The 24667-nt window shown below is 37.5% G+C and overlaps 2 protein-coding genes across 2 annotated transcripts in view; one reads left to right on the top strand and one right to left on the bottom strand.

The window, feature by feature from the left end:
- SRPK1 (SRSF protein kinase 1) overlaps window positions 1-24667 on the top strand; it is a 73529-nt gene that overhangs the window by 28502 nt on the left and 20360 nt on the right. The window contains 6 exon segments of the mRNA XM_002697203.5: window positions 6614-6732; window positions 7550-7658; window positions 8572-8659; window positions 9720-9807; window positions 21245-21351; window positions 22321-22486. Coding sequence (XP_002697249.2) covers window positions 6614-6732; window positions 7550-7658; window positions 8572-8659; window positions 9720-9807; window positions 21245-21351; window positions 22321-22486 — 677 coding nt within the window.
- Window positions 13140-14137, bottom strand: LOC786783 (transcription factor E2F5-like). Its single transcript, XM_059880540.1, has one exon. The coding sequence runs from the start codon at window positions 13796-13798 to the stop codon at window positions 13241-13243; it is 558 nt and encodes a 185-aa protein (XP_059736523.1). The 5' UTR covers window positions 13799-14137; the 3' UTR covers window positions 13140-13240.

Genomic DNA, 24667 nt, shown 5'->3' with positions numbered 1-24667 from the left:
TGTGTCTTAACTTTCCTTAAATAGTACCTCTCCAGTTACTTGAATGTGCTGTAAATTACTTAATTGTTAATATTGATTACAAATTATATTCATTTTTTTTAAACTAACAATAAAGTGATGACTTTTTTTGCTTTAGTCTTTATTTCCTGCTTAGTTAAAAGATCTAGGAGTCTAGATATTGTTGTGACATCACAGCATCATGCTAAGGCACTGTTACAAGTTCTCTCATAATGTTTTGGGATTGCTTTTTTCCTATGTTGATTTTTTTTATCCCCAAATTGTGGTAAAATACACATAACAAAATCTACCACCTTAACCATTTTAACTGTACAGCTCAGTCATGTTAAGTACATTCACACTGTTGTACAACTATCACCACCATCCATCCCCATAACACTTCTCATCTCATAGAACCGAAACTCTATATATCCATTAAACATTTTGAGTCTTTGCTTTCAACTCTTTAGGTATATGCCCAGAGTAGAATTGTTGAATTATATAGTGATTCTGTTTTTAATCTGGGGGCAGGGGGGGAGGACCCACCATACTGCTTTTCATAGCACCTGCAGCATTTTTACATTCTCAGCAGCAAAGCACAAAGTTTCCAGTTTCTCCATACTCTTGTCAACATAGTTATTTTAAAATATGTACCTGTACTTTAAAACGCATTAATAATAAGTAATATATATTAATCACTACCTATGTACAAGGTGACTCAGTGGTCAAGAATCCACCTGCCAATGCAGGAGACATGGGTTTGATCCCTGATTCTTGAAGATCCCCTGGAGGAGAAAATGACAACCCGCTCCAGTATTCTTGCCTGAAAAATCCCATAGATGGATGAGCCTGGTGAGCTACAGTCCATAGGATCACAAAGAGTTAGATACGACTCAGCACACACACATACATAATAAGATTATGCTAATTATTATGTTAAATGTCAGGTTCTCACAGCAGCTAGTATCCTCATTCTGTAGATGAGTTGCTTTCGACTGCTTTGGATGTCAGGGTTTCTGCTTTGAATGTCAGTTTATGCTAGTGCTGTCAAATTAACTGGAGAGCTTTTCTAGCTCTTAGAGATACACTGGTACACTTTATTTTAAAAGAATTTTTAAAAAAGAATTACTCAATTAACTCTTCATTGAAAATGTAGTAGCACTTGACCTTACTATCTGGACTTGTTGCTTTTTAGGAGTGGTTCTTCAGTTTTTTAATCTACATGATTGTTATATCCATGTAGGTGTTTTGTTTTTTTTTTTTGTTCAGTAAAACTGAGCATAAAAAACAAAAACTATAGAAAAATTTTTTGCAAGTACTTTTTTCTCCCCATGAATTAGGCATGCAATTGAATCTCTCCCCATTGCCTCCATTTGTATTTTGTGATAAAAACATGATTAACCTCAGGCCGGAGAAGGCAATGGCAACCCACTCCAGTACTCTTGCCTGGAAAATGCCATGGATGGAGGAGCCTGGTAGGCTGCAGTCCATGGGGTCGAGAAGAGTCGGACACGACTGAGCGACTTCACTTTCACGCATTGGAGAAGGAAATGGCGACCCACTCTAGTGTTGTTGCCTGGAGAACCCCAGGGACGGCGGAGCCTGGTGCGCTGCCGTCTATGGGGTCGCACAGAGTCGGACACGATGAGGTGATTTAGCAGCAGCAGCAGCAACCTCAGGCAGTGTAAAGGCACTTTTGGGGGTAGTTTATGGGTAAGGTCAATAAGATTTCCAAATGTATGATAATGATTTAGCCAAATGGCATTAAGCCAGCCATGTGTTGGAGTCATACTTAAAAGCAATCAGAGCCAATTTTTTTTAAATAAAACATTTGAAGTATAAACAATAAAATAACAAATAAATAATAGTAGCTCCTACTCAGCCTAAGAAAATCTCATTGTTGTATATGATGCCATGTGTACTCCTCCTTGATCATATCTCTATATTAGTAGTTCACTTGTGGAATATAGCTATCCTGAATTTGTCTTGTATTTCTTTTGTGTTGTTACTTTATTCTTTCTTTTTACTCAGCTTTTTAAAAACTGAGATATGATTGGCATATAATACTGTGTACGTTTAATGCGTATAACATATTTGATGAATTTATATCACATTGTGATTGACATTGTAGTGTTAACTAACGTCTGTTATATCTTATTATTTCTTCCAGTGGTAGGAGCAGTTAAGATCTAGCCTCTTAGAAATTTTGATGTTTGTAATATAGTTTTATTGTCTATAATGACCATACTGTGTGTCAGAGCTCCAACAATTATTTACTGACTAGTTGCAGTTGTGCAATTATTTATATTTTAACTACACATTGGCTGTTTTGTATGTTTTTAAACTCTGAAGGTGGGATACGTTGTATATATTCTACAGCTTGCTATTTGCATTCCATCTTACGTTTGTGCAATTCATTCATACTGATGGATGTAACTTCTTCATTTTTCAGCTCAGTTCAGTTCAGTCGCTCAGTAGTGTCCAACTCTTTGCGACCCCATGAATTGCAGTACACCAGGTCTCCCTGTCCATCACCAACTCCCGGAGTTCACTCAGACCCACGTCCATCGAGCTAGTGATGCCATCCAGCCATCTCATCCTCTGTCGTCCCCTTCTCCTCCTGCCCCCTATCCCTCCCAGCATCAGAGTCTTTTCCAATGAGTCAACTCTTCACATGAGGTGGCCAAAGTACTGGAGTTTCAGCATCTTTCCTTCCAAAGAAATCCCAGGGCTGATCACCTTCAGAATGGACTGGTTGGATCTCCTTGCAGTCCAAGGGACTCTCAAGAGTCTTCTCCAACACCACAGTTCAAAAGCATCAATTCTTCGGCACTCAGCCTTCTTCACAGTCCAACTCTCACATCCATACATGACCACAGGAAAAACTGTAGCCTTGACTAGACGGACCTTTGTGGGCAAAGTAATGTCTCTGCTTTTGAATATGCTATCTAAAGTTGGTCATAACTTTCCTTCCAAGGAGTAAACGTCTTTTAATTTCATGGCTGCAGTCACCATCTGCAGTGATTTTGGAGCCCAAAAAATAAAGTCTGACACTGTTTCCACTGTTTCCCCATTATTTCCCATGAAGTGATGGGACCGGATGCCATGATCTTCGTTTTTACTGTTGGATATATTTTATCAAAATACTATAACTTACCTGTTTCTCCTCTTGATGGACATTTAGTTGTTTTCTGCTTTTCCTTATTTCAGACAGTGCTGCTGTGAACACAATTGCATATGCTTCTTCTGGAGCATTCATAGCAGCAAGATTCATAATAGCTAAATAATAGAAACAGTAGAGATGTCCATCAACTGATTAATGGGTAAATTACAGTCTGGCCTATCTATATAATGGAATATTATTCAGCCATAAAAAGTAATGAAGTACTGATAACACCCTATGGCGTGGATAAACCTTGAAAACATGTTAAGTGAAAATAGTCACAAAGGCCACATAGTATGTGGTTTTCTATATCTGAAATACACAGAATAGGCAAATTCATAGACACATAAAGTAGACCAGTGTTTTCCAGAGTCTGGGGGAAGAGTGTAATAGTGAGTAGCTGTTGATGGGTTGGGGCTTTTTTTGGAGGGAGGGGGATAAAAATGTCCTAAATTTAAATTGTAATGAGATTACACAACTCTGAATATACTTTAACTAGTGAAGTGTACACTTTAGATTGGTGAACTTATGACATGTGAATTGTATCTTTGGTAGCTCAGATGGTAAAGAATTTGCCTGCATTGTGGGAGACCCAGGTTCGATCCCTGGGTTGGGAAGATCCCCTGGAGAAGGAAATGGCAACCCACTCCAGTACTCTTGCCTGGAGAATCCTGTGGACGAAGGAGCCTGGTGGGCTACAATCCATGGGGTCACAAAGAGTCGGACACAACTGAGCTACTAACACACACACAAAGAAGTTAAAGTAACTTCCAGGAAAGTGTTTTCAAATGCAACCCACTAGTAGGTTATAGACCAATTTAGTGAGTCAGAATGGACTTAACAGTTTCTTTGGTTTTACTTTTTGTTTTAAACTACAGGAATTTCTTCATCATTTATTCTTTAGAAAATGTAGAAGTGTGGAGTTTGTGTGGCTAATTTGAATATATGAATTCATGAAATGTGTAAGTGAACATTCATAAATAGCATATTCTTTATGATGATTATGAATATATAGTATTTGACTACAAAAGACTCAGTAAATTTTTATTTAGTGCTTTGGTTTTGCTATTGAGTGATTGGTGATGATTATACCAATGGAATCTTGAGTTGAAAGGATCCTTCGAAATCAGAGAAAACATTCTAACTTGGCTTTTATTTACCTCTTGATTCACACTCCAGACTTTGTGTCAGAACAAGCTTGGAAGTATAAGGAGAGCAAAACTGTCAAGCTTTTCCACTGCTTTCAGCTTTCTTCCCAAATTTTTGCCTTGATTCTGTTCTATACCACAGCCAAGTATATTCCTATTTCTAATATTACTGGTGTTTTAATTGGGTTATAGATTATTTGACTTCTTTGGAAGCATACTGCTATTAAATTTTGATCTGTTGTTCATTTCAGTTTATATTGGAGATTTTGTAGATGTACTGGGTTAAATTTTGTATGCTTTGAGAGCTTTAAACTACTGATAACAATGGTTTTTCTTCTAAATATAAATAGCATATACTTGTGACATGAAATATTGATAGGTATGAAAAGTTTTAAAGCACGGACTGAAACTATTTTAGAACTCTCCCTTTTTGTTCTAGGAAGACTGGTTTTTAGTTTCAAGTGTTAATAAGCTGAAATTCTTTCTGTAATATTTCTTCAGAAATTTTATACTATTATAACAACCATCAATCAAAGTTACAGTGATATTGAACTCTTTAATCATGTTATCATCTTTTCCTCACTGTCTAATAGTAACTGTCTCTGTTTTCTCAAATTTTCTTTCTTTTTTGGGTTTTTGTCTTTTTCTGGCAGAGGCTTTTATTGAGTTGTCTGATGTTCATTGATTGACATCATGTGTAAAACCATGGCTTAGTAAAACATGGGTGGTTTGAGAAAGCCAAGATAATACAAGGATCTAAAGGAAACTTAGAGACTATAAATCCTGTCCTAAAGATGAAAGAAGGCAGTACATCATTGAAACAATACAAGAGTCTGTAGAAAAGGAACATTCAAGAGAAAAAAGTGGGAATTGCATGTCCGTTTTTCACAACTCAATATTTCACTGCTTTTCAAAAATTTTTCAATTACAGTTCTTAAAATAAAAATTGTAAGACAACAAGTTTGAAATCAGAGAATTTGTTTTAGAAACCTGTCTTAATAAATTTGGAAATGTTCATTCAGACTCTTTCCCACTTAGGAAAGTAGGCCAGGTAAGTTTCCCAAAGACATGCTTTCACTAAGAATTGAATCATGCAGTTTTGTAACTACTTGTGTATCCTCTGAGGGACAGAAAGTACCAAGAGTGAGGCAGGTTGGAATGGCCACTGAAAATTCAAATCTAGTCATGCTTGCCAATGTAGTTATGTCTCAGCAGCCCATTAATTTTGCTATTCAATTTTTTTCTGTTGAATCTTTTGGAAAAAAAAACAATCTGATGAAAAAGGTTTGAAAATGCAAATAAAATACTGGGAAATGGGAATTAAAATTCCTTTTCCTGCAACTGCTGAAAAGAGTGATGTGGACACTACTTCTTTTGCTCAAAGCTTCATGAAGCAGGCAGCTTTTAAGTGTCAGAGCCTGAATGCAAATCCAAGTCTTTCTGCCTCCTGAACTACTTACTCAGTGCTTAAAAGTTTTAATATAAGTAATTGATGGCATGTAGAGAAAGGAATCAGTTTTAAGTGTTTAGTACATTATAAGATAACATTTTAACCTGTCAAATAAACCAAGTTTTTGAAATTTAGTAATACTTGAATACTCGGAGCCCATGTGTGTCTGGAGATGTAATTCATTACAGCTCTTTCAGAAAAGTCATACTATATAAAAAACATTTGTGGGCACAGATTGGGAAGAAATAATCCAAAGTGTTAATATGTTCAAAATAGAGATGTTTTAGAACAAAATAATTATTTTTCAAATTTCCTATATTTAACGTGTTATTTTTATAAACAGGGAAAATGTTTCTATCTTTATCTGGTAGTTTAGGGGAATAATTCTAAATGCAGAATAAAAATTGTCTAAAAATACTCAACAGCTTTAATTTTTAGTACTGACAGAATGTACCAGAGTAGATAGTGATACCACTAAAGGAAGTAGATTTAAGAGATTGTATAGGAATGAGGGGGAACGTTAACAATATAATAGGAAAAGCAGGATACAAATTTGTTTATAAAGTATGTTTTTTAATAAAAATAACAGCAAATTACTGGAGGAAGATCTAGTTTTACCAGCAGTTTTGAGTATTGAGATTCAAGTAATTTTTCCCTGTTGTACTTTTATATATTTTCCAGATTTTATTTAATCATGTACTGACTTTTTAAAACTAGGCTTTTCCTAACGCGAGGTAAAGTGATAGGTAATGTTTTCCTAGGCTGCCACTGCGTAACATTCTGTTTGTGTTATCTGTTCATGGGTCCTGTTTTCTTCTGCTCAAATGGAATGAACATGTTTGTATTATTTCTTAGATCTGAAACTCAGCCCCGAGGCTCTGCTCCGCACTCTGAAAGTGACCCGCCCGAGCAAGAAGAGGAGATCCTGGGATCTGATGATGATGAGCAGGAAGATCCCAATGATTACTGCAAAGGTAAGGTTTTCTGTGAGGAGATATCAAGTAAGATATAATTCATGTGTACACTCTTTCATTTGAATATTTGATCTATCAGCATAAATGGTGTTAATGCTTTCTGCTTATTGCATCCTTTTCTCTAAGTATAGGAATTAGTATTTCCTTTTAGTTTGACTTAATTAAAGCTTAGTTTAAGTTAAATGTATCTACTCTCTTTTTCCTTAAAAAATGATAGTGCATATTTTCCTTAAAAAATTTCAGAAATATATTAAACAAAAAGAAAACAAAAGTTATCTATAATGCTATCATCCAGAAGTGAACAGTGATAAGATTTGGTATGTAGACTTTTGAAAAACACATTTTCTCTACTCTTTTCTAAAGTGATGATTGCTCAGCTACATTGTATTAGAATTACGGATACTTAAAAACCATGGCATAAGATTGCCTGATGTATTTTGTTTCTTTTACAAAACATTCCAGGATTCTTGGGTAGGATTGGATCTTGTAACAGAATGTATCTTACCATTGAGGAGAACTTGGTTCTTCTCAGCAGGCAGAGATAGGTGTTTAAATCCTTTGATTCCTGCCACTGTTATCAGCCTTTTCTGGTCTTCTGGTTTGTTTCGTTGTGCTGTGTTTTGGAAAAGTAATTTTTTTTTCAAGTTAACATGAGCTCAATAATACTGTGTTGCTGACTTGATTTAAAATTTTCTTTTGTTGAATTGATTGTATTAAAAGAAACCATTTTTATTTGCTGAAGATGTATAAATGTTGGAAAATGTGAGATTTTTTTTTTCCTAAGTAAGTGATTCTTTCCCTCTGTTGTTTCTTCCAGGAGGTTACCATCTTGTGAAAATTGGAGATCTGTTCAATGGGAGATATCATGTGATCCGAAAGTTGGGCTGGGGACACTTTTCAACTGTGTGGCTATCATGGGATATTCAGTAAGTTTTAGTACAAGAGGATTAGGTGGTTCCTAAATGTTTGTGTTTAATTTTCCACTTTTAGTCTAGCTCTAGACTGATTTCTTAATAAAAATCTTATAGTTGATAATCTTTATATTCTTGGGCAAATGACTTTCCTCTGGTGAAGCAGCACCTTAGAGGAGACACAAGATTGAATTATTATCAGTAAAGCTCTTGAAACTCCCAAATTCAAAACATTACAGATACTCAAAGAAAGTATAGTGTATTAGTTCATAGTTTTTCCCACTGGAATAGAGCTAAATTTTTAGATGGTATCCTAGACCAACCTGTGTGAAATTATTTTCTTGTGTTTTGTTTCTATAACAGATTTGCTCAGCCATACAGCCATATGTCTAAAACCTCTACATAAAAATCACAGGCAGTTAACATTGGATGTTTACCTTAAAGTGTATCTTCTATCTTTGATGAGACAGCAATTGCTATCTATGCACTATTTTTATCAGTTTTTTACCCAAGTATTTCTTCTGGCTTCTTAGAGGAAAGTATAATATTATAGCTTTTAACCTTTTAGGTTTTACTATATAAGTATACAGAATACTTCTGATTTGGTGAAGTTTCCCCCCTTACTTATCTCCATTTCATGGTTTTACATGGGTTCATGGAGCATTCAGAAAGTGGATTTTAACTCAGAGAAAATGTTTTGATGATTGACATTATCTAGGAACAGATTTTCTTCTTCTTATAAGTTCAATATGGCCAGTTAGTGCTATTAACAGGTGCAGATGATCCCACAGAAATAGTTCTTTGTGTTTGAATACCAGGGAAACATGAAATCAATATACATTCTATCACTGTCTCCCAGTTATGGTTAAATCTTAGCGAAACTGAAAGGTAAGACATTTAGTCTTAATTGCCTGTATTTGTTTCTTAGGGGAAAGAAGTTCGTGGCAATGAAAGTAGTTAAAAGTGCTGAACATTATACTGAAACTGCACTTGATGAAATCCGGTTGCTGAAATCAGTAAGTATTAGATTGTATGTGTGAGCTACGTTATAAATAAAGTTTTATTCAAGTTAAGACATACCAAATACATACTTTTTGATATGGCTAAGTTTTACTGTAAAGTTCCAGTATCCTTACAGAGGTAGAAGAAGACAGTATTTACACATTCTGTGTATTTGGTAGGGAACTGGTAGAATATGCTGTGATGGCAACTCTCCCTGTACATGCACACTGAAAAAAAACCTTGCAAATAAAAATGTTTATTGAGCATGTTTTATGTGCCAGGTTTTCTTTCCTGTCATGGTTAAAATAAAAGAAGTGTGAATAAATATATAACTTCTGTTTTGTTTTAAAGTCTTTAAAAATATTTAATATAAAAATAAGCACTGTAGTTATTAAGTCCCTTATGTTACTTGGAAACTTAGGTAAATATTTTCAAGAACTTATTTTCAGTTTTCTTAAAAATTCGGAAATGTCAGTGAGGTAGAAGAAGCTTGAATCCCAAGTGAGAAGACATGAGTTTTTAGGACTGGCTCTATCTGAATATATCCTCAACTCATCTTTTTATTTCCTCTGAGCCTTAGATTTTTCATTCAGAAAAGCAAGGATGCTAGACCAAGAGAGCTTCAGGAAAGTACTTTCAATGTGCTAGTCTGTAACAAGATGAGCTCATGCCCCAAAGTAAATCAGGGTACTGCTTCCTTCCCTGAGAGGTTTTTCTATGAAAAAAATGAAGGCTGAATAAGCAGTATGGTTAGTGCTATGGTTGATTTGCATCATGCAAAAGCTCCTGAATTCTTCCTGGCCTGGTAACTAGCAGTTAATTTGGGAGTAAGTAGCAAAATGTTATAATTAGAACAGTAACTATATAATACAATCTTTGTTGATTGTATTTTCTTTTGTGAACTGTTTTTATTAAGTTCTTTGAGCTATTAAAATTTTATGTTTGTCTTACAGATTTGTATAAGCTCTTTTCTGAAGTAATCCATTGTTACATATGCTGCTGGTATCCCCTCCCTCACCATTTGGTTTATTTCTGTGCTTTCCCTTTGTTTAAATATTGTCTTCCCTATTACAGGTTCGTAATTCAGATCCTAATGATCCAAATAGAGAAATGGTTGTTCAACTACTAGATGACTTTAAAATATCAGGAGTTAATGGAACACGTATCCTTTTTAGAACCTATTTTGAAAACAAATCATGAAATAACTTTATTTCAAAGAAAGGAATGAGATTTGCATTGGTCTCTTTTCTCAAACTATAATCAAAATGTTTTTATTTTATTGTAAACTTTTGAACACATTGTGAATCATGTCTATCTTTTGTATGGTGTGTTTTTTAAAGCTATTGCTTTACACTTTTTCCTTTTTTCAGGCAAATTAAAACTGAAGTCAAAAGAAACTTTAAAAAGAAAGACTTGTAGTACTAATACTAAGTAAAGTTTCTATTTTATCAATTAACACAGATTTTAATGAATTATTGAGAAATAGTAGGTTAAATAAGAATTCAGTGCACTTTATTATCTCAGTATTTAAGAGGCTGTATATGTAGATTATGCTTAAAATCTAAATGTAATTGTTCATATTCTGTCGTAATGAAAAAACTACTAGTTTTATGTTTTGATCTGAAATTTTAGAATTTTAAAGTTGGAAGAAATGTTAGCTGTTCCCCCCCCTGCCCCCTTAAGTTAATATCAGTGTGACATGCAAAGAGCTGATTGAAAGATTGTTGCAACAGCTATGGTTGTAAAGGCCTAGCAAATTTTTCAGAATAAAAGATGAATTTCACTTGGATTGGAGAGTCTAAAACTGTTTTTAAAAGTGTTTAAAAATGTGTAAGGAAAGATTTCATGAATCATTCTACTTTCCCTGCATGTCTAGCTTCTCTTAACACACACTGTAGCCAGTGATTTGTTAAAGGAAATGGGCTACGTAGGGCTCTGTAGTATCATGTGGACTGTGGTTTAAGAGATTTGAACTAAAACACATGGAGAAAGCATAAGAAAGGAGAGAGAACAAGTGATACCATGAGGATTTTATCTGTCATTCTGAAGTTAGTTTTCAGTTATTTCCTTGGAGAAGTATAAATCATAGCCCTCTGCCTTCCATCTCTAAGGAATACAGATACAAGAATCATGCCATATGAATCATCAGTTTATGTCTTGTGGTCATTTCATAGGTGACTTACTATGTGTGTGTGTGTGTGCACACATTTTTTCAAAGAATTAGGGAGGCAAACCAAGAAATAAACCATATAGGATATTGTGATGGCTGTTGGATTCTGTTTCCCTATTACTTGACCTTGTAATGTTTGTCATTGTGCCAAATTTCTCTCTTAATTTGGGAACATTATAGTAAAACTGTAGAAATAGTCTGTATAATCTCCTTAGTAATGCAGAGTACCTTTTTTTGACCCTAAGCAAGAAGAGTTTTTTTTTTTTTTTTTTTTAATTATTGAAATATCTTAATAGATTTTGAATTTCAAGTTCTAAGATGTTTTCTAAACATCACCGTATGGTTTCTCTGTAGTTTCTGTCCACTGAGTTCCTATTTTACTAATTTCTCCCTTTATCCTTAGCCATTTCTCTCTGCCCTTCCTCCTACTTGTCTCCCAACTGTCTCAGTTAAGGCATTATTTGCTGCGTCTAGAGGTTGAAAAGGATAAAACGCAGAGCACTGAGTTAAGGTTTAATGAATTATGTCATTCTCCTGCCTCTCATCTCTTTTCACAACATAGGTATAACTGTATGGAGCCACATATCTGTGATTTTCTTTGTATCTGGGTATACTGCTTTTTCTCTGGAGCACTGTCCTTTCTCATTTTGAAGTATCACAAGGACTCTGAACTAGAAGTTAGTCATAGACTTCAGTATAAATGCGTTCGTTCTACTTCCATGGGTGGTGAGGGGAGAAGAGTGATTAAGAAGTAACAGCTGATCTTTACATAATATTAACATGGGTCAGTGTCATTTTTTGGCCACCTATGTGACCTACTATGTTTTAGGGTACTTTTTTTTTCTGGTGTGTATTTTACCTCTTTTGCTAGCTCTTCTTGTTCATAAGACACTCTAAGTGTGGCTCTTAATTAATTTTCAGCCTTTTTTCTTTACACCATCTCCCACAAAATTTTTTTTCACATATCCTTTTGCTGTTTCACCCAGTTCTTTTGTTTTTAAGCTATTAAATGTTTGATCATTTTTATATCACTATTTGCAAATTAAAACAACACTGTTGTTAAATTGTAATGCTTCTCTCAAAGGAAAGTTAATAATAAAGCTGCTGCTGCTAAGTCACCTCATCGTGTCCGACTCTGTGCGACCCCATAGACAGCAGCCCACCAGGCTCCCCCGTCCCTGGGATTCTCCAGGCAAGAACACTGGAGTGGCTTGCCATTTCCTTCTCCAATGCATCATAGTGAAAAGTGAAAGTGAAGTCGCTCAGTCGTGTCCGACCCTCAGCGACCCCATGGACTGCAGCCTTCCAGGCTCCTCCATCCATGGGATTTTCCTGGCAGGAGTACTGGAGTGGGGTGCCATTGCCTTCTCCGATAATAAAGCTAGGAACTTAAAATTCTCTTTTCTGGTTTGTTTGTTTAAGCAATCTGCATTCTAAAATATCTTATTTTGGTATATTTCGTATATACAGAAATAGAATAGTTTGAATCCTCAGAGATCCATTACCCATTCTCAAATTTATCAACTCATAACCAATATTGTTTTGTCTGTATCTCCTGATAATTTTGTGACCAGTCTTAAATATGTTATTTCATCCATAATTATTTTAGAAAGTATTTCCAAAAGACAGAGACTCTTAAAATATAACCCCAACATAGTTATTTTTCATAAAAAAATTGGGGACCAGTTTCTTAGTCCCTTTATGTAGTCAGTGTTTCAGTGTCTCTAGATGTCTCTTTTTCTTTTTTTAATTTTTTTTTTTAATCTTTTATACAATTTTATTTAAAAAATCTTGTTAATGTACAGGCATTGGCACATTTTAAAAACAAACTACATAAACAGATCTTTCCTATAACCTAGGAAAGTGGAATGTCAGAAGTCAACAAAATGTGATAAACTTAAAGTGCTAAAACAGAAGGCACTTCACAAACTCTGTTCACTGAAACAGTTAATATATCCTAGTTTACACCCTTCATGTTATAAGTGGCAGTGAATGTCTGGATTGGAGGACACAAAGGAACATGGACAGTCTTGTGGCAGTACAAGTGGAAGACAGAACAAGTGATGAGCCCTTGGCCAACTTTCTTGTTTCGCATGACCTGAAGTCTACTTTAACTTTCTTCTCATATAAGGGGAAGAAAACAGAAGGGTTCAGAATGGGAAGAAAAGTTGAAATTTCAGAAAGTAATTACTTGAGGGTGTGGAGGGTTGGTGGATATGAAATCATTTTTTCTCCTGAAACAGTCAGAATCCTTTGTTTTTATGGTTGAAGTTTTGTGAAGCAAAAATAAAGTATTAGGGAAGAACATTTCAGAATCAGTGAACTAAAAAGGTGTTACATTCATTATTTTAAATACTTAGGTTATTAAGAAGTCTAAAATGTTACACAGTTAGAGGTAGATAACAGTCCCAAGTTTCCATGGAATCTAATAATTTAGTATCTGAACATCAAACAGATCACAAACGCCTTCATTATCATCTAAATTAAAGTTGTAGTCATCTGCTGGGGTCGGAGAAAGCCGTAAGAGCGGAAACACATCAGAAGACATTAACTCATCAATGATATCTCCACTAATAGATCCTGCTGAAGACAAGTCGGTGGCTGGCGTGTGCTGGAGAGGCTGGCTTCGTTCAGAGACAGGTGGCTCAGGCAGGCTCTGGACGGCCGAGCTGGGCTTGTGTGGAGGCACTGGGGTAGGAGGCTGAGAGGGAGGCTGCGCGAGGTCGTCTGAGGGGGGCACCGGAAAAACCACGGGCTTAGATGAGCTGGACTCTTTATTTATAAGCAGCACGTGGATAGGTCCTGAATGACTCTTTAGATTGATCTGGTATTTCTTTTGTCCATTCTGACCCATTTCTGGAATAGGTACCTCCAGTTGTGTACCAGAAGGTGCTTGAATGGCCAAAAGTGTATCACCATTAAAACAATTACAGATGTCTTCATGAGTTACATAGGAAAATCTATTATTAATGGAGTCGTCCATCACATTTTTGATGCTTTGCTGTAGCCACAACTTCTGCTGATCAAGTTCTCTTTCCTTCAGTTCTAGATCTTCAATTTCAGCTTTGAGATATTTTAATCTATCTATGACTTCTTTAGTATTACAGCCAGCACCTACCCCTTTCCATTGTATACTGTTTTTTGACTTTTTTTCAATTAAGTCAATTCCTTCCAAGACATTGGTGATATCATAAATTCTTCTTTTTTGCCTCACAGCCAAAGTAATCTGCAGCCGCCTTGAGGTCCAGAACGCCGTCCTTGGCCTCCTGCAGCAGCGACACGAACTTGGCGGTGAGCAGCCCCAGGCTCTTCTTGTGCCGGCTACTGCCGGCCCCGGGCGGTGCGCAGCTCACGGGCTCGGCCGCCGCCATCCCGTCCCTGCGCTCCGCCACCTGCCGGGCCGGACCCCAGGCGGCCCTGGCCGTAGCCGCCCGCCAAGGGCGGGACAAGGGCTCTTTTTTTAATTCTTAACTTCAGTCAAGAGTCACATAAAGTTTTTAACAGTTCCTTTATTATTTGGCACATCAAAATGTTGCAGTCTCATTTTGTATATTTACTATCCCAGACCTGGGGTCAGCCATTTATCTGCAAAGCCCTAATTCCTTTTAGTGGGAAATGGACAGAATTGAAGCACAGCACACAGTTTGCTACGGGTTGGTTACGGCCGTCACTTGTATGATTTGTCAATCCTCTGCAAAGAGCAAGTACCTTCATTCTCTTCCTCCCCTCCCTTTTTTTGTGTCACTTAGAAGTTGCCTTTACAGCTTACTCTTGTGGGTCTGTGGGTTTGTTTGAATTACTTTTCTTTATGTGTTTCATTTTGGATAGTTTCTATTGCTGTACTTTTGAGTTTACTAATCTCATTCTGCAGTGCCTGATCTGCCATTTATCCCATCCACGGTATTTTTCATCTCTCACTTGCTGCTTTTCATCTCAGAAGTTCAGTTTGGGTCTCTCTTTTTCTTCCAGTTTTATTGAAATATAATTTGATAATTATCACACACACTGTGATAAGTCTACTAAGGTTATATTATCATAGAGATGTTAAAAGTTGACTATGTTCTCCACACTGTACATTTCACACCCATGACTCACTTATTTTGCAACTGAAAGTGTGTTCCTAATCGGTCTCACCTTTTTTTTTTTCCCTCCTCCAACCATCCTCCCTCTGGCAACCACCTGTTTGTTCTCTGTATCTATAACTCTGTTTTCTGGTGTTTGTTTATTTGTTTTTGTCTTTGATATTCCACATTATTAAGTGAAATTGTACAGTGTTTGTCTCACTTATTTCACTTAGAAGCATACCCTTTAGGTTCATCTGTTTCACAGATGGCAAGGTTTCATTGTTTTTATATTAATATGTATACACCACCTCTTCTCTGGGTCTCTCTCTTTTTTTAAATCTTTTGTATCTCTTCAACATATGGAATGACTATGACTGTTAATTTCCTTGTCTGCTAATTCTAACAAGTGGGCCAGTTCTGGGTCAGTTTTAAATTATTGATCATTCTAATTTTCAGATACAATTTCCTGCATCTTTGTTGCCTGGTAGTCTTTCATTGAGACATTGTGATTTTTACCTTGTTGGCTGTTGGATATTTTGTGTTCCTTTAAATCTTGAGCTTTGTTCTGCAATGCAATTATTGCCAGGAAACAGTTTGATCCTTTTCAGATTTTACCTTTATGATTTGTTAGATGGCTAGGACTAATCATCCTTTGATGCTAAAGCTGAAACTCCAGTACTTTGGCCACCTCATGCAGAGTTGACTCATTGGAAAAGACTCTGATGCTGGGAGGGATTGGGGGCAGGAGGAAGAGGGGACGACAGAGGATGAGATGGCTGGATGGTGTCACCGACTTGATGGACATGAGTTTGAGTGAACTCCGGGAGTTGGTGATGGTCAGGGAGGCCTGGCATGCTGTGATTCATGGGGTCGCAGAGAGTCGGACACGACTGAGCAACTGAACTGAACTGAGGACTAATCATTCCTTCCACTGAGGCAAGGTTTTCCTAAATATTCTGCCAAATGCCCCATAACTATGAATTTTTCCAGGTTTTTTTTTTTTTTTTTTAATTGACTTTCCTGGTGGCTTATATGGTAAAGAATCTGCCCACGATGTAGGAGACCTGGATTCGATCCTTGGGTCGGGAGAAGGGAATGGCTACCCACTCCAGTTTCTTGCCTGGAAAATCCCATGGACAGAGGAACCTCGTGGGCTATGGTCCATGGGGTTTTGGAGCTGACAAGACTGAGTGACTTTCACTTTCTGTTCATAATTGATATACAACATTGTATTAGTTTTTGGTATACAGCATAATGATTTAATAGATGTATACATTGCAAAATGATTACCATAGTAAGTTAACAGCCATCACCACACAGTTACATGTTTTTCTTGTGTTGAGAACTCTTAGCAATTCTCAAATATACAATATTATTAAGTACAGTCACCATCCTATACCTTACATACTCAGTACTTACTCATCTTAGAACCAGAAGTTTGTACCTTCTGACCACCATGACCCATTTCCCCCACCTCCCACCTTTGGCAACCACTGGTCTGTTTACTGTGTCTGCGTTTGTCTTATTTTGGTTTTAGATTCCACATATAAGTGAGATCATACAGTCATCTTATTTCATTTGGCATAACAACCTCAGGGTCCATCCATGTTGTCACAAATGGCAGGGTTTCCATCTTATGGCTGAATAATATTCCATTGTCTATGTAGACCACATTTTCTTTATATTCATCCATCAGTGGACACTTAGGTTGCTTCTGTGTCTTGCTATTTATTTTGCATTTCCCTGGTGATTAGTGATATCAAACTCTTTTTCATGTACCTGTTGGCCATCTGTATGTCTTCTCTGGAAAAATGTGTTCAGATTCTTGTTTTAATCAGACTGAGATCTTTTCCCCCTGTTGAGTCATAGGAGCTTTTTTATATTTTTTATTTACTCCTTGTCAGATCTTTGATTTTAAGTATTTTTCCCATTCCATAGGTGGCCTATTCATTTTCATTTTGTTTCCTTTTTTTCTGCAGAAGATTTTTAGTTTGAAATAGTTCTTGTTCATTTTTGCTTTTGTTGACTTTGTTTTTGGTGTCAGATCCAAAATATCATCGCCAAGACCAATGTCAAGGAGCTTACCACCTGTGTATTCTTTTAACAGTTTTATTGTTTCAGGTCTTATGTTCAGGTCTTTAATACATTTTGAGTTGATTTTGGGATATAGTATAAGATAATGATCTAGTTTCATCCTTTTTCAGGTGGCTGTTCAGTTTTCCCAGCATGACTTATTGAAGTTACTGTCCCCATTGTATATTCTTGGCTCCTTTGTTGTAAGTTAATTGATCACATATGTGTGGGTTTATTTCTCGCCTGTAACTGAAGTTGCCTAGTCCTCCTGGCTGGAGCCCTGTGGGGATGCTGGGCACTGTTCCCTCGAGTCCTTTCAGATGGCTCCCCCCCAGTAGTTTCCTCATATGCCTGTGCTGATTACCGCTCTGCTGAATGTGTGAGGCGGACCGCATTGCAGATCTTCAGGGCTCTCTTTCTCTACAGCTCTCTCCTCTCTAGTACCTTGTTCTGTGAACCATAGCTGCTGCCTTGATCTCCCAAGACTAGTTCCATCTGTTTAACTCAAGGGGTTTGCCTGAAAAGTCTCAAGACAGTAAGAAGACAGTAATCTGTCAGACATCACTGTCTTCTTTGCCTGATATCCAAGGTCGTTAAATCTGTTGTTTTATGTATTTTGCTTGATTTTGTTGTTGTTGCTTAAAGCAAGAGGGTAAACCCAGTCCCTGTTACTCTATCTTGACTAAAGAACTTCCTAGACACATGTTTAACTCTTAAGAAATTACTGACCAGTTTTCCAAAGCAGTTGTACCATTTTACACTTTTGTTAGTGCAGCATGGGAGCTCCAGTTGCTCCATATCCTCCCCTACATTTAATCGTGTTTTTCACTCTGCTGGATCTTCTTTGCTACACAGGTGTTTGTGTAGCTGGTGGCAAGCAGGGGCTCCTCTTTGTTGCAGTGTCCAGGCTTCTCAACTGCAGTGGCCTCTTATTGCAGAGAACAGGTTCTGGGGCATGCAGGCTTCAGCAGTTGTGGTTCCCAGGCTGCAGAGTACAGGCTAAATAGTTGTGACGCTCGGGCTCAGTTGCTCCACAGCATGTGGGATCTTCCTCGACCAGGGACTGAGCTCATGTCTCCTGCATTGGCAGGCACATTCTTTACCACTGAGCCACCAGAGAAACCCTAATCTTTTTAATTTAGTCATTCTGGTGAGTTTGAAATGATATCTCACTATAATTTTGATTGTATTTTCTAAGGTAGTCAAAAGACACAAGTTTGGGTAAACTCTGGGAGTTGATGATGGACAGGGAGGCCTGGTGTTCGCGGATCATGGGGTCGCAAAGAGTCAGACACAACTGAGCAACTAAACTGAAATGAACATGTCCATTTTTAAATCTTGAATTGAGAACAGTTTCTTTCATGCATTCACCACCACCACCCCCTACTGACCTCAAAGAAGCCAGGCCAGTTGTATTGTTCCTTAATTTGGATTTGCCTGATTGTTTGCTCATGATTAAATTCATTAATCATTTTTGTCAGGTATATCCTGGAATGTGAAGTCAAGTGGGCCTTAGAAAGCATCACTACGAACAAAGCTAGTGGAGGTGACGAAATTCCAGTTGAGCTATTCCAAATTCTGAAAGCTGATGCTGTGAAAGTGCTGCACTCAATATGCCAGCAAATTTGGAAAACTCAGCAGTGGCCACAGGAGTGGAAAAGGTCAGTTTTCATTCCAATTCCAAAGAAAGGCAATGCCAAAGAATGCTCAAACTACCGCACCATTGCACTCATCTCACACGCTAGTAATAATGCTCAAAATTCTCCAAGCCAAGCTTCAGCAATACATGAACCGTGAACTTCCAGATGTTCAAGCTGGTTTTAGAAAAGGCAGAGGAACCAGAGATCAAATTGCCAACATCCACTGGATGATGGAAAAAGCAAGAGAGTTCCAGAAAAGCATCTATTTCTGCTTTATTGACTATGCCAAAGCCTTTGACTGTGTGGATCACAATAAACTGTGGAAAATCCTGAAAGAGATGGGAATACCAGATCACCTGACCTGCCTCTTGAGAAATCTGTATGCAGGTCAGGAAGCAACAGTTAGAACTGGACATGGAACAACAGACTGGTTCCAAATAGGAAAAGGAGTACGTCAAGGCTGTATATTGTCACCCTGTTTATTTAACTTATATGCAGAGTACATCATGAGAAACGCTGGGCTGGAAGAAGCACAAGCTGGAATCAAGATTGCAGGGAGAAATACCAGTAACCTCAGATATGCAGATGACACCACCCTTATGGCAGAAAGTGAAGAGGAACTCAAAAGCCTCTTGATGAAAGTGGAGAGTGAAAAAGTTGGCTTAAAGCTCAACATTCAGAAAACTAAGATCATGGCATCCCGTCCCATCACTTCATGGGAAATAGATGGGGAAGCAGTGGAAACAGTGTCAGACTTTATTTTTTTGGGCTAAATCACTACAGATGGTGACTGCAGCCATGAAATTAAAAGATGCTTACTCCTTGGCAGGCAAGTTATAACCAACCTAGATAGCATATTCAAAAGCAGAGACATTACTTTGCCAACAAAGGTCCATCTAGTCAAGGCTATGGTTTTTCCTGTGTTCATGTATGGTTGTGAGAGTTGGACTGTGAAGAAGGCTGAGTGCCGAAGAATTGATGCTTTTAAACTGTGGTGTTGGAGAAGACTCTTGAGAGTCCCTTGGACTGCAAGAAGATCCAACCAGTCCATTCTGAAGGAGATCAGCCCTGGAATTTCTTTGGAAGGAAAGATGCTAAAGCTGAAACTCCAGTACTTTGGCCACCTCATGCGAAGAGTTGACTCATTGGAAAAGACTCTGATGCTGGGAGGGATTGGGGGCAGGAGAAGAAGGGGATGACAGAGGATGAGATGGCTGGATGGCATCACTGACTCGATGGACGTGAGTCTGAGTGAACTCCGGGAGTTGGTGATGGACAGGGAGGCCTGGTGTGCTGCGATTCATGGGGTCTCAAAGAGTTGGACACGACTGAGCAACTGATCTGATCTGATCTGATCTGATACTACATTCTTTCTCATTGTATTACATCAGAGGGTACATGATGTGAATTTGTGTTTATCATTGGTGATAATATGTTTGATCACTTGGTTAAGGCAGAGTCTTCTGGATTTCCCTGTTTAAAAGTACCTTTTTCCTTTTATAATTAGTAAGCAGTCTGTGGGGTCATAGGGTAACTCCATGAGAATTCTTTCTCCCAGCAGACTTTATCAATAGTTTTAGTATTCATTGATTCTTACCTGAAACAGTTCAGTTATTACTGTAGTGATTGTAAAATGGCAACTTTTATTTCTGTCATACTTTATATATTTATTAATTGACTTTTTCTCTAAAGAAGACATTTTGAACACACCCTTATTTTAGTATCTTGTTTGGATTCATTTTGTTTTTAGTTTAAGCAAATTCATAACTTCACTCTGCAAAATGTTCTCAACTTCGGCCCGTGGTTTCTTCAAGCTGGTTTTTATTTTCTCTTGATGTGTTCCCTTACTGTAGGCACAGCAAGGTATTCCAGGTTGCCAAAAGGCCCTGGATTGGGCCTTTTTAAGGAGTCCAGGTTTTCCTTTAGTGGAGAATCTTATTTAAAATAGAAGTCTATTTTAAAACACTGGATCATTATTACATACAAATGTCTTGACTTTCCAACTTATATAGAAACTTCTGTCGAAAAGACAACATCTTCCTACTAAAATCCCCGCAGTGCCCTGGCCCTAGCACTACAGGTCCGCAGAGTATTCCTGTCATGCAGTGGGATTCTGGGTGCTCACACAGCACACGTGGCAGTGGCACCAAGGTCAGGTTTGTGCACTGCAGAGGATAAAGCAAGTCAGCTTCTTGTTCTTTAAAAATGCTGATATTTACATTTTTTAGGTTGTTCTGGTATATTGTTTTCTGTAGCTAAAGCAGAATTTATTTTTCCTTGCTCTGATACTAGGAGAGTTGGAGTTGTTACCCTGGACATTAGTTCTGACATTAGGGAAGAAGCTGATCAACACCTTAAGCCTAGTGCTCTCACTAGCTTTATGTACATATTTCACTCTTATTTTAATCACTGTTTAGATGCATAGTTTTACTGATAAACCAGCTCCCCCCCCAAGTTTTCCATATTTTGGGTATTTTTGGTGACAAAATATTAACCTTTGAAATTTCATAATATTGACAGCTAGATTTTTTTTCAGGTAAAGCGCTGTAACTTTTTATACTGAAAGAATACAATAATAATTTCCTTGGGGTGGAGCACAGCTTGTCTTGCCCTTTTCTTCTGTCTCCGTTTTCCTCCTTAACAAACTCCTAGATATCTGCATGGTATTTGAAGTTCTGGGGCATCATCTACTCAAGTGGATCATCAAGTCCAATTATCAAGGGCTTCCTCTGCCTTGTGTCAAAAAAATTATTCAGCAAGTATGTATCCTACTATTTTCTATTTTTTCAAGGTTGTACTCTATTTATAGTTATAAAATATTTGCTATATTCCCTGTGTTGTAAAATATATCCTTGTGGCTTATTTATTTTATACATAATAGTTTGCATGTGGTAATTTTTTTAGTTTCTTAAAGTGTCTGGAGTTTCCTATTTCCAATAGAATTTTTACTTCTAAAACTAAGTTTCTTAAATTGCTGAAATTGTTTATTCAGCCTCTAGGGTTTATTGGTTTATTGCGTTTGTTTTTAAATGTTTTAGCACAACCATTTCCCCCAGGTTCATCTTCCGTATTAATTATTAGATGGAGAGCTGTGTTTAATGCCTGATTTTAGAATTTTGGACTGTTATCTAGAAGTTCTGGTTGCAAAAACGGATTGTATATTGATAAAGAATACTTTGTCAAATTACATCCCGCTCTTTACATTATTCATGAGCATTTTCTCATAAACAGCTTTCAATATACAGTAAAGGAGTTTTGTCATCAGGAAAGTAGTAATACTTCAGTGGCAAACAGTTTGTTTAACTAATGTGTTTTGTTGGACAGAGCGCCAAACTGGGAAGCACAAGACCTCAGTTCTTCAATAAGGAAATTTAAATTTAAACATACTTAAATCTCTTTCATCGTCACCTACATTTCAGTAGTTAAAGGACATGTCAACCATTTATTCTCAGTCTCTATAATGTACTTAAAGAATATCTTCAAATAGAATTAACTCTGTAAAACTTGAAAGAACATTTCATTGCAAATAAACTCTTTCCTTTGTTTATAGTTTAAAATTAATCTTTCTGGGGAAGTTCTTTAAAAAAAAGAAAAAGCTTTCTTCTCTGTAGGAAACTACCATATCATTTTTATATCTTTATTTTTCACAGTGTTGTATTGTAGCTTTTTTCTTCTCCAGGAAGACTTGTATTCAGTGTTTGTAAGTCTACTGTTCTGTTCCCATTCAGGTGTTACAGGGTCTGGATTATTTACACACCAAGTGCCGTATCATCCACACTGACATTAAACCAGAAAACATCCTGTTGTCAGTGAATGAACAATACATCCGGAGGCTGGCTGCAGAAGCAACAGAATGGCAGCGCTCTGGAGCTCCTCCACCTTCCGGATCTGCAGGTGTATTTTCTTTGGGGACTTGGTTTTCATTAGAAGTTGAAAGTTCCTGTTTTTATTCTATTACCTGGCAGTTAAGTAAAGCACCACTAATTCACTTAAGAGTAAGGTACAGTAAGTACTTAAGTAAAAAATAGTTCCAGCCTTCAAAAGACTTTTTTATGCTGAGTATTATTTCCATAGGGGAAGAATACTATGCCTTTTAGGTTCAAATATGTTGTGTATTATAAAAGCTGATTCATATTAAAATGTTTTCTCTTGTGATTTGATGTTCTTTTTTTTTGATGTTCATATATGCTGACCTATGTGAATCAGTGATCCTTGTGCAGGGACATGATAGCATTGCTGTTAAAAGTATGGGTTTGAGCACTGGAGTGGACATACCTGTTTCGAATCCTTGCTTCATTGGTTAATGACCTTGGGCAAGGGATTTGACTGCATTTTTCCTCATGCATAACTTATTGGGATTAAATTTCACATGAAGCAATTAGTAGTATGCCACACAGTATTATGTATAAAATAAATGGTGGCTACTATGATTACGATTGATATTTTTTTTCTGTTCGTGGTACAGATTTTAATTTTAATAATTTAATTCTATTTGAGGAACTCTCTTGATCCTCAAGGTGAAGTATCAATTGTCTGTACACATCCCTTAAAAAAAAGAATACCTCCACAGGGGCAAGGGGCAGCTGTTCAGTGGGCATAGAGTTTTCATTTTTACAAAATGAAAAAGTTCTAGAAATGTTGTGCAACTATGTGAAATGAACACTGCTGAACTGTATGCATTACAATGGTTAAAAGGGAAATTTTTTGAATTTCAATTCAGTTCAGTCGCTCAGTCATGTCCGACTCTTTGCAACCCCATGAATCACAGCACACCAGGCCTCCCTGTCCATCACCAACTCCCGGAGTTTACTCGAACTCATGTGCATCGAGTCGGTAATGCCATCCAGCCATCTCATCCTCTGTCGTCCCCTTGTCCTCCTGCCCCCCATCCCTCCCAGCATCAGGGTCTTTTCCAATGAGTCAGGTCTTCGCATGACGTGGCCAAAGTATTGGAGTTTCAGCTTCAGCATCAGTCCCTCCAGTGAATACCCAGGACTGATCTCCTTTAGGATGGACTGGTTGGATCTCCTTGCAGTCCAGGGGACTCAAGAGTCTTCTCCAACACCACAGTTCAAAAGCATCAATTCTTCGGCGCTCAGCCTTCTTCACAGTCCAACTCTCACATCCATACATGACCACTGGAAAAACCATAGCCTTGACTAGACGAACCTTTGTTGGCAAAGTAATGTCTCTGCTTTTCAATATGCTATCTAGGTTGGTCATAACTTTCCTTCCAAGGAGTTAGCGTCTTTTAATTTCATGGCTGCAGTCACCATCTGCAGTGATTTTGGAGCCCCAAAAAATAAAGTCTGACACTGTTTCCACTGTTTCCCCATCTATTTCCCATGAAGTGATGGGATGGGATGCCATGATCTTAGTTTTCTAAATGTTGAGCTTTAAGCCAACTTTTTCACTCTGCTCTTTCACTTTCATCAAGAAGCTTTTTAGTTTTCTTTACTTTCTGCCATAAGGGTGGTGTCCTCTGCATATCTGAGGTTATTGATATTTCTCCCTGCAATCTTCATTCCAGCTTGTGCTTCTTCCAGCCCAGCGTTTCTCATGATGTACTCTGCATATAAGTTAAATAAGCAGGGTGACAATATACAGCCTTGACGTACTCCTTTTCCTGTTCGGAACCAGTCTGTTGTTCCATGTCCAGTTCTAACTGTTGCTTCCTGACCTGCATATAGGTTTCTCAAGAGGCAGGTCAGATGGTCTGGTATTCCCATCTCTTTCAAAATTTTCCACAGTTTATTGTGATCCGCACAGTCAAAGGCTTTGGCATAGTTAATAAAGCAGAAATAGATATTTTTCTGGAACTCTCTTGCTTTTTCCATGATCCATTGGATGTTGACCATTTGATCTCTGGTTCCTCTGCCTTTTCTAAAACCAGCTTGAACATCTGGAAGTTCGCAGTTCACGTATTGCTAAAGCCTGGCTTGGAGAATCTTGATCATTACTTTACTAGCATGTGAGATGAGTGCAATTGTGTGGTAGTTTGAGCATTCTTTGGCATTGCCTTTCTTTGGGATTGGAATGAAAACTGACCTTTTCCAGTCCTGTGGCCACTGCTGA

This window comes from Bos taurus, chromosome 23, assembly GCF_002263795.3.
Source record: "Bos taurus isolate L1 Dominette 01449 registration number 42190680 breed Hereford chromosome 23, ARS-UCD2.0, whole genome shotgun sequence".
NCBI lineage: Eukaryota > Metazoa > Chordata > Mammalia > Artiodactyla > Bovidae > Bos > Bos taurus.
This window is presented reverse-complemented; position numbering and strand designations above follow the sequence as displayed.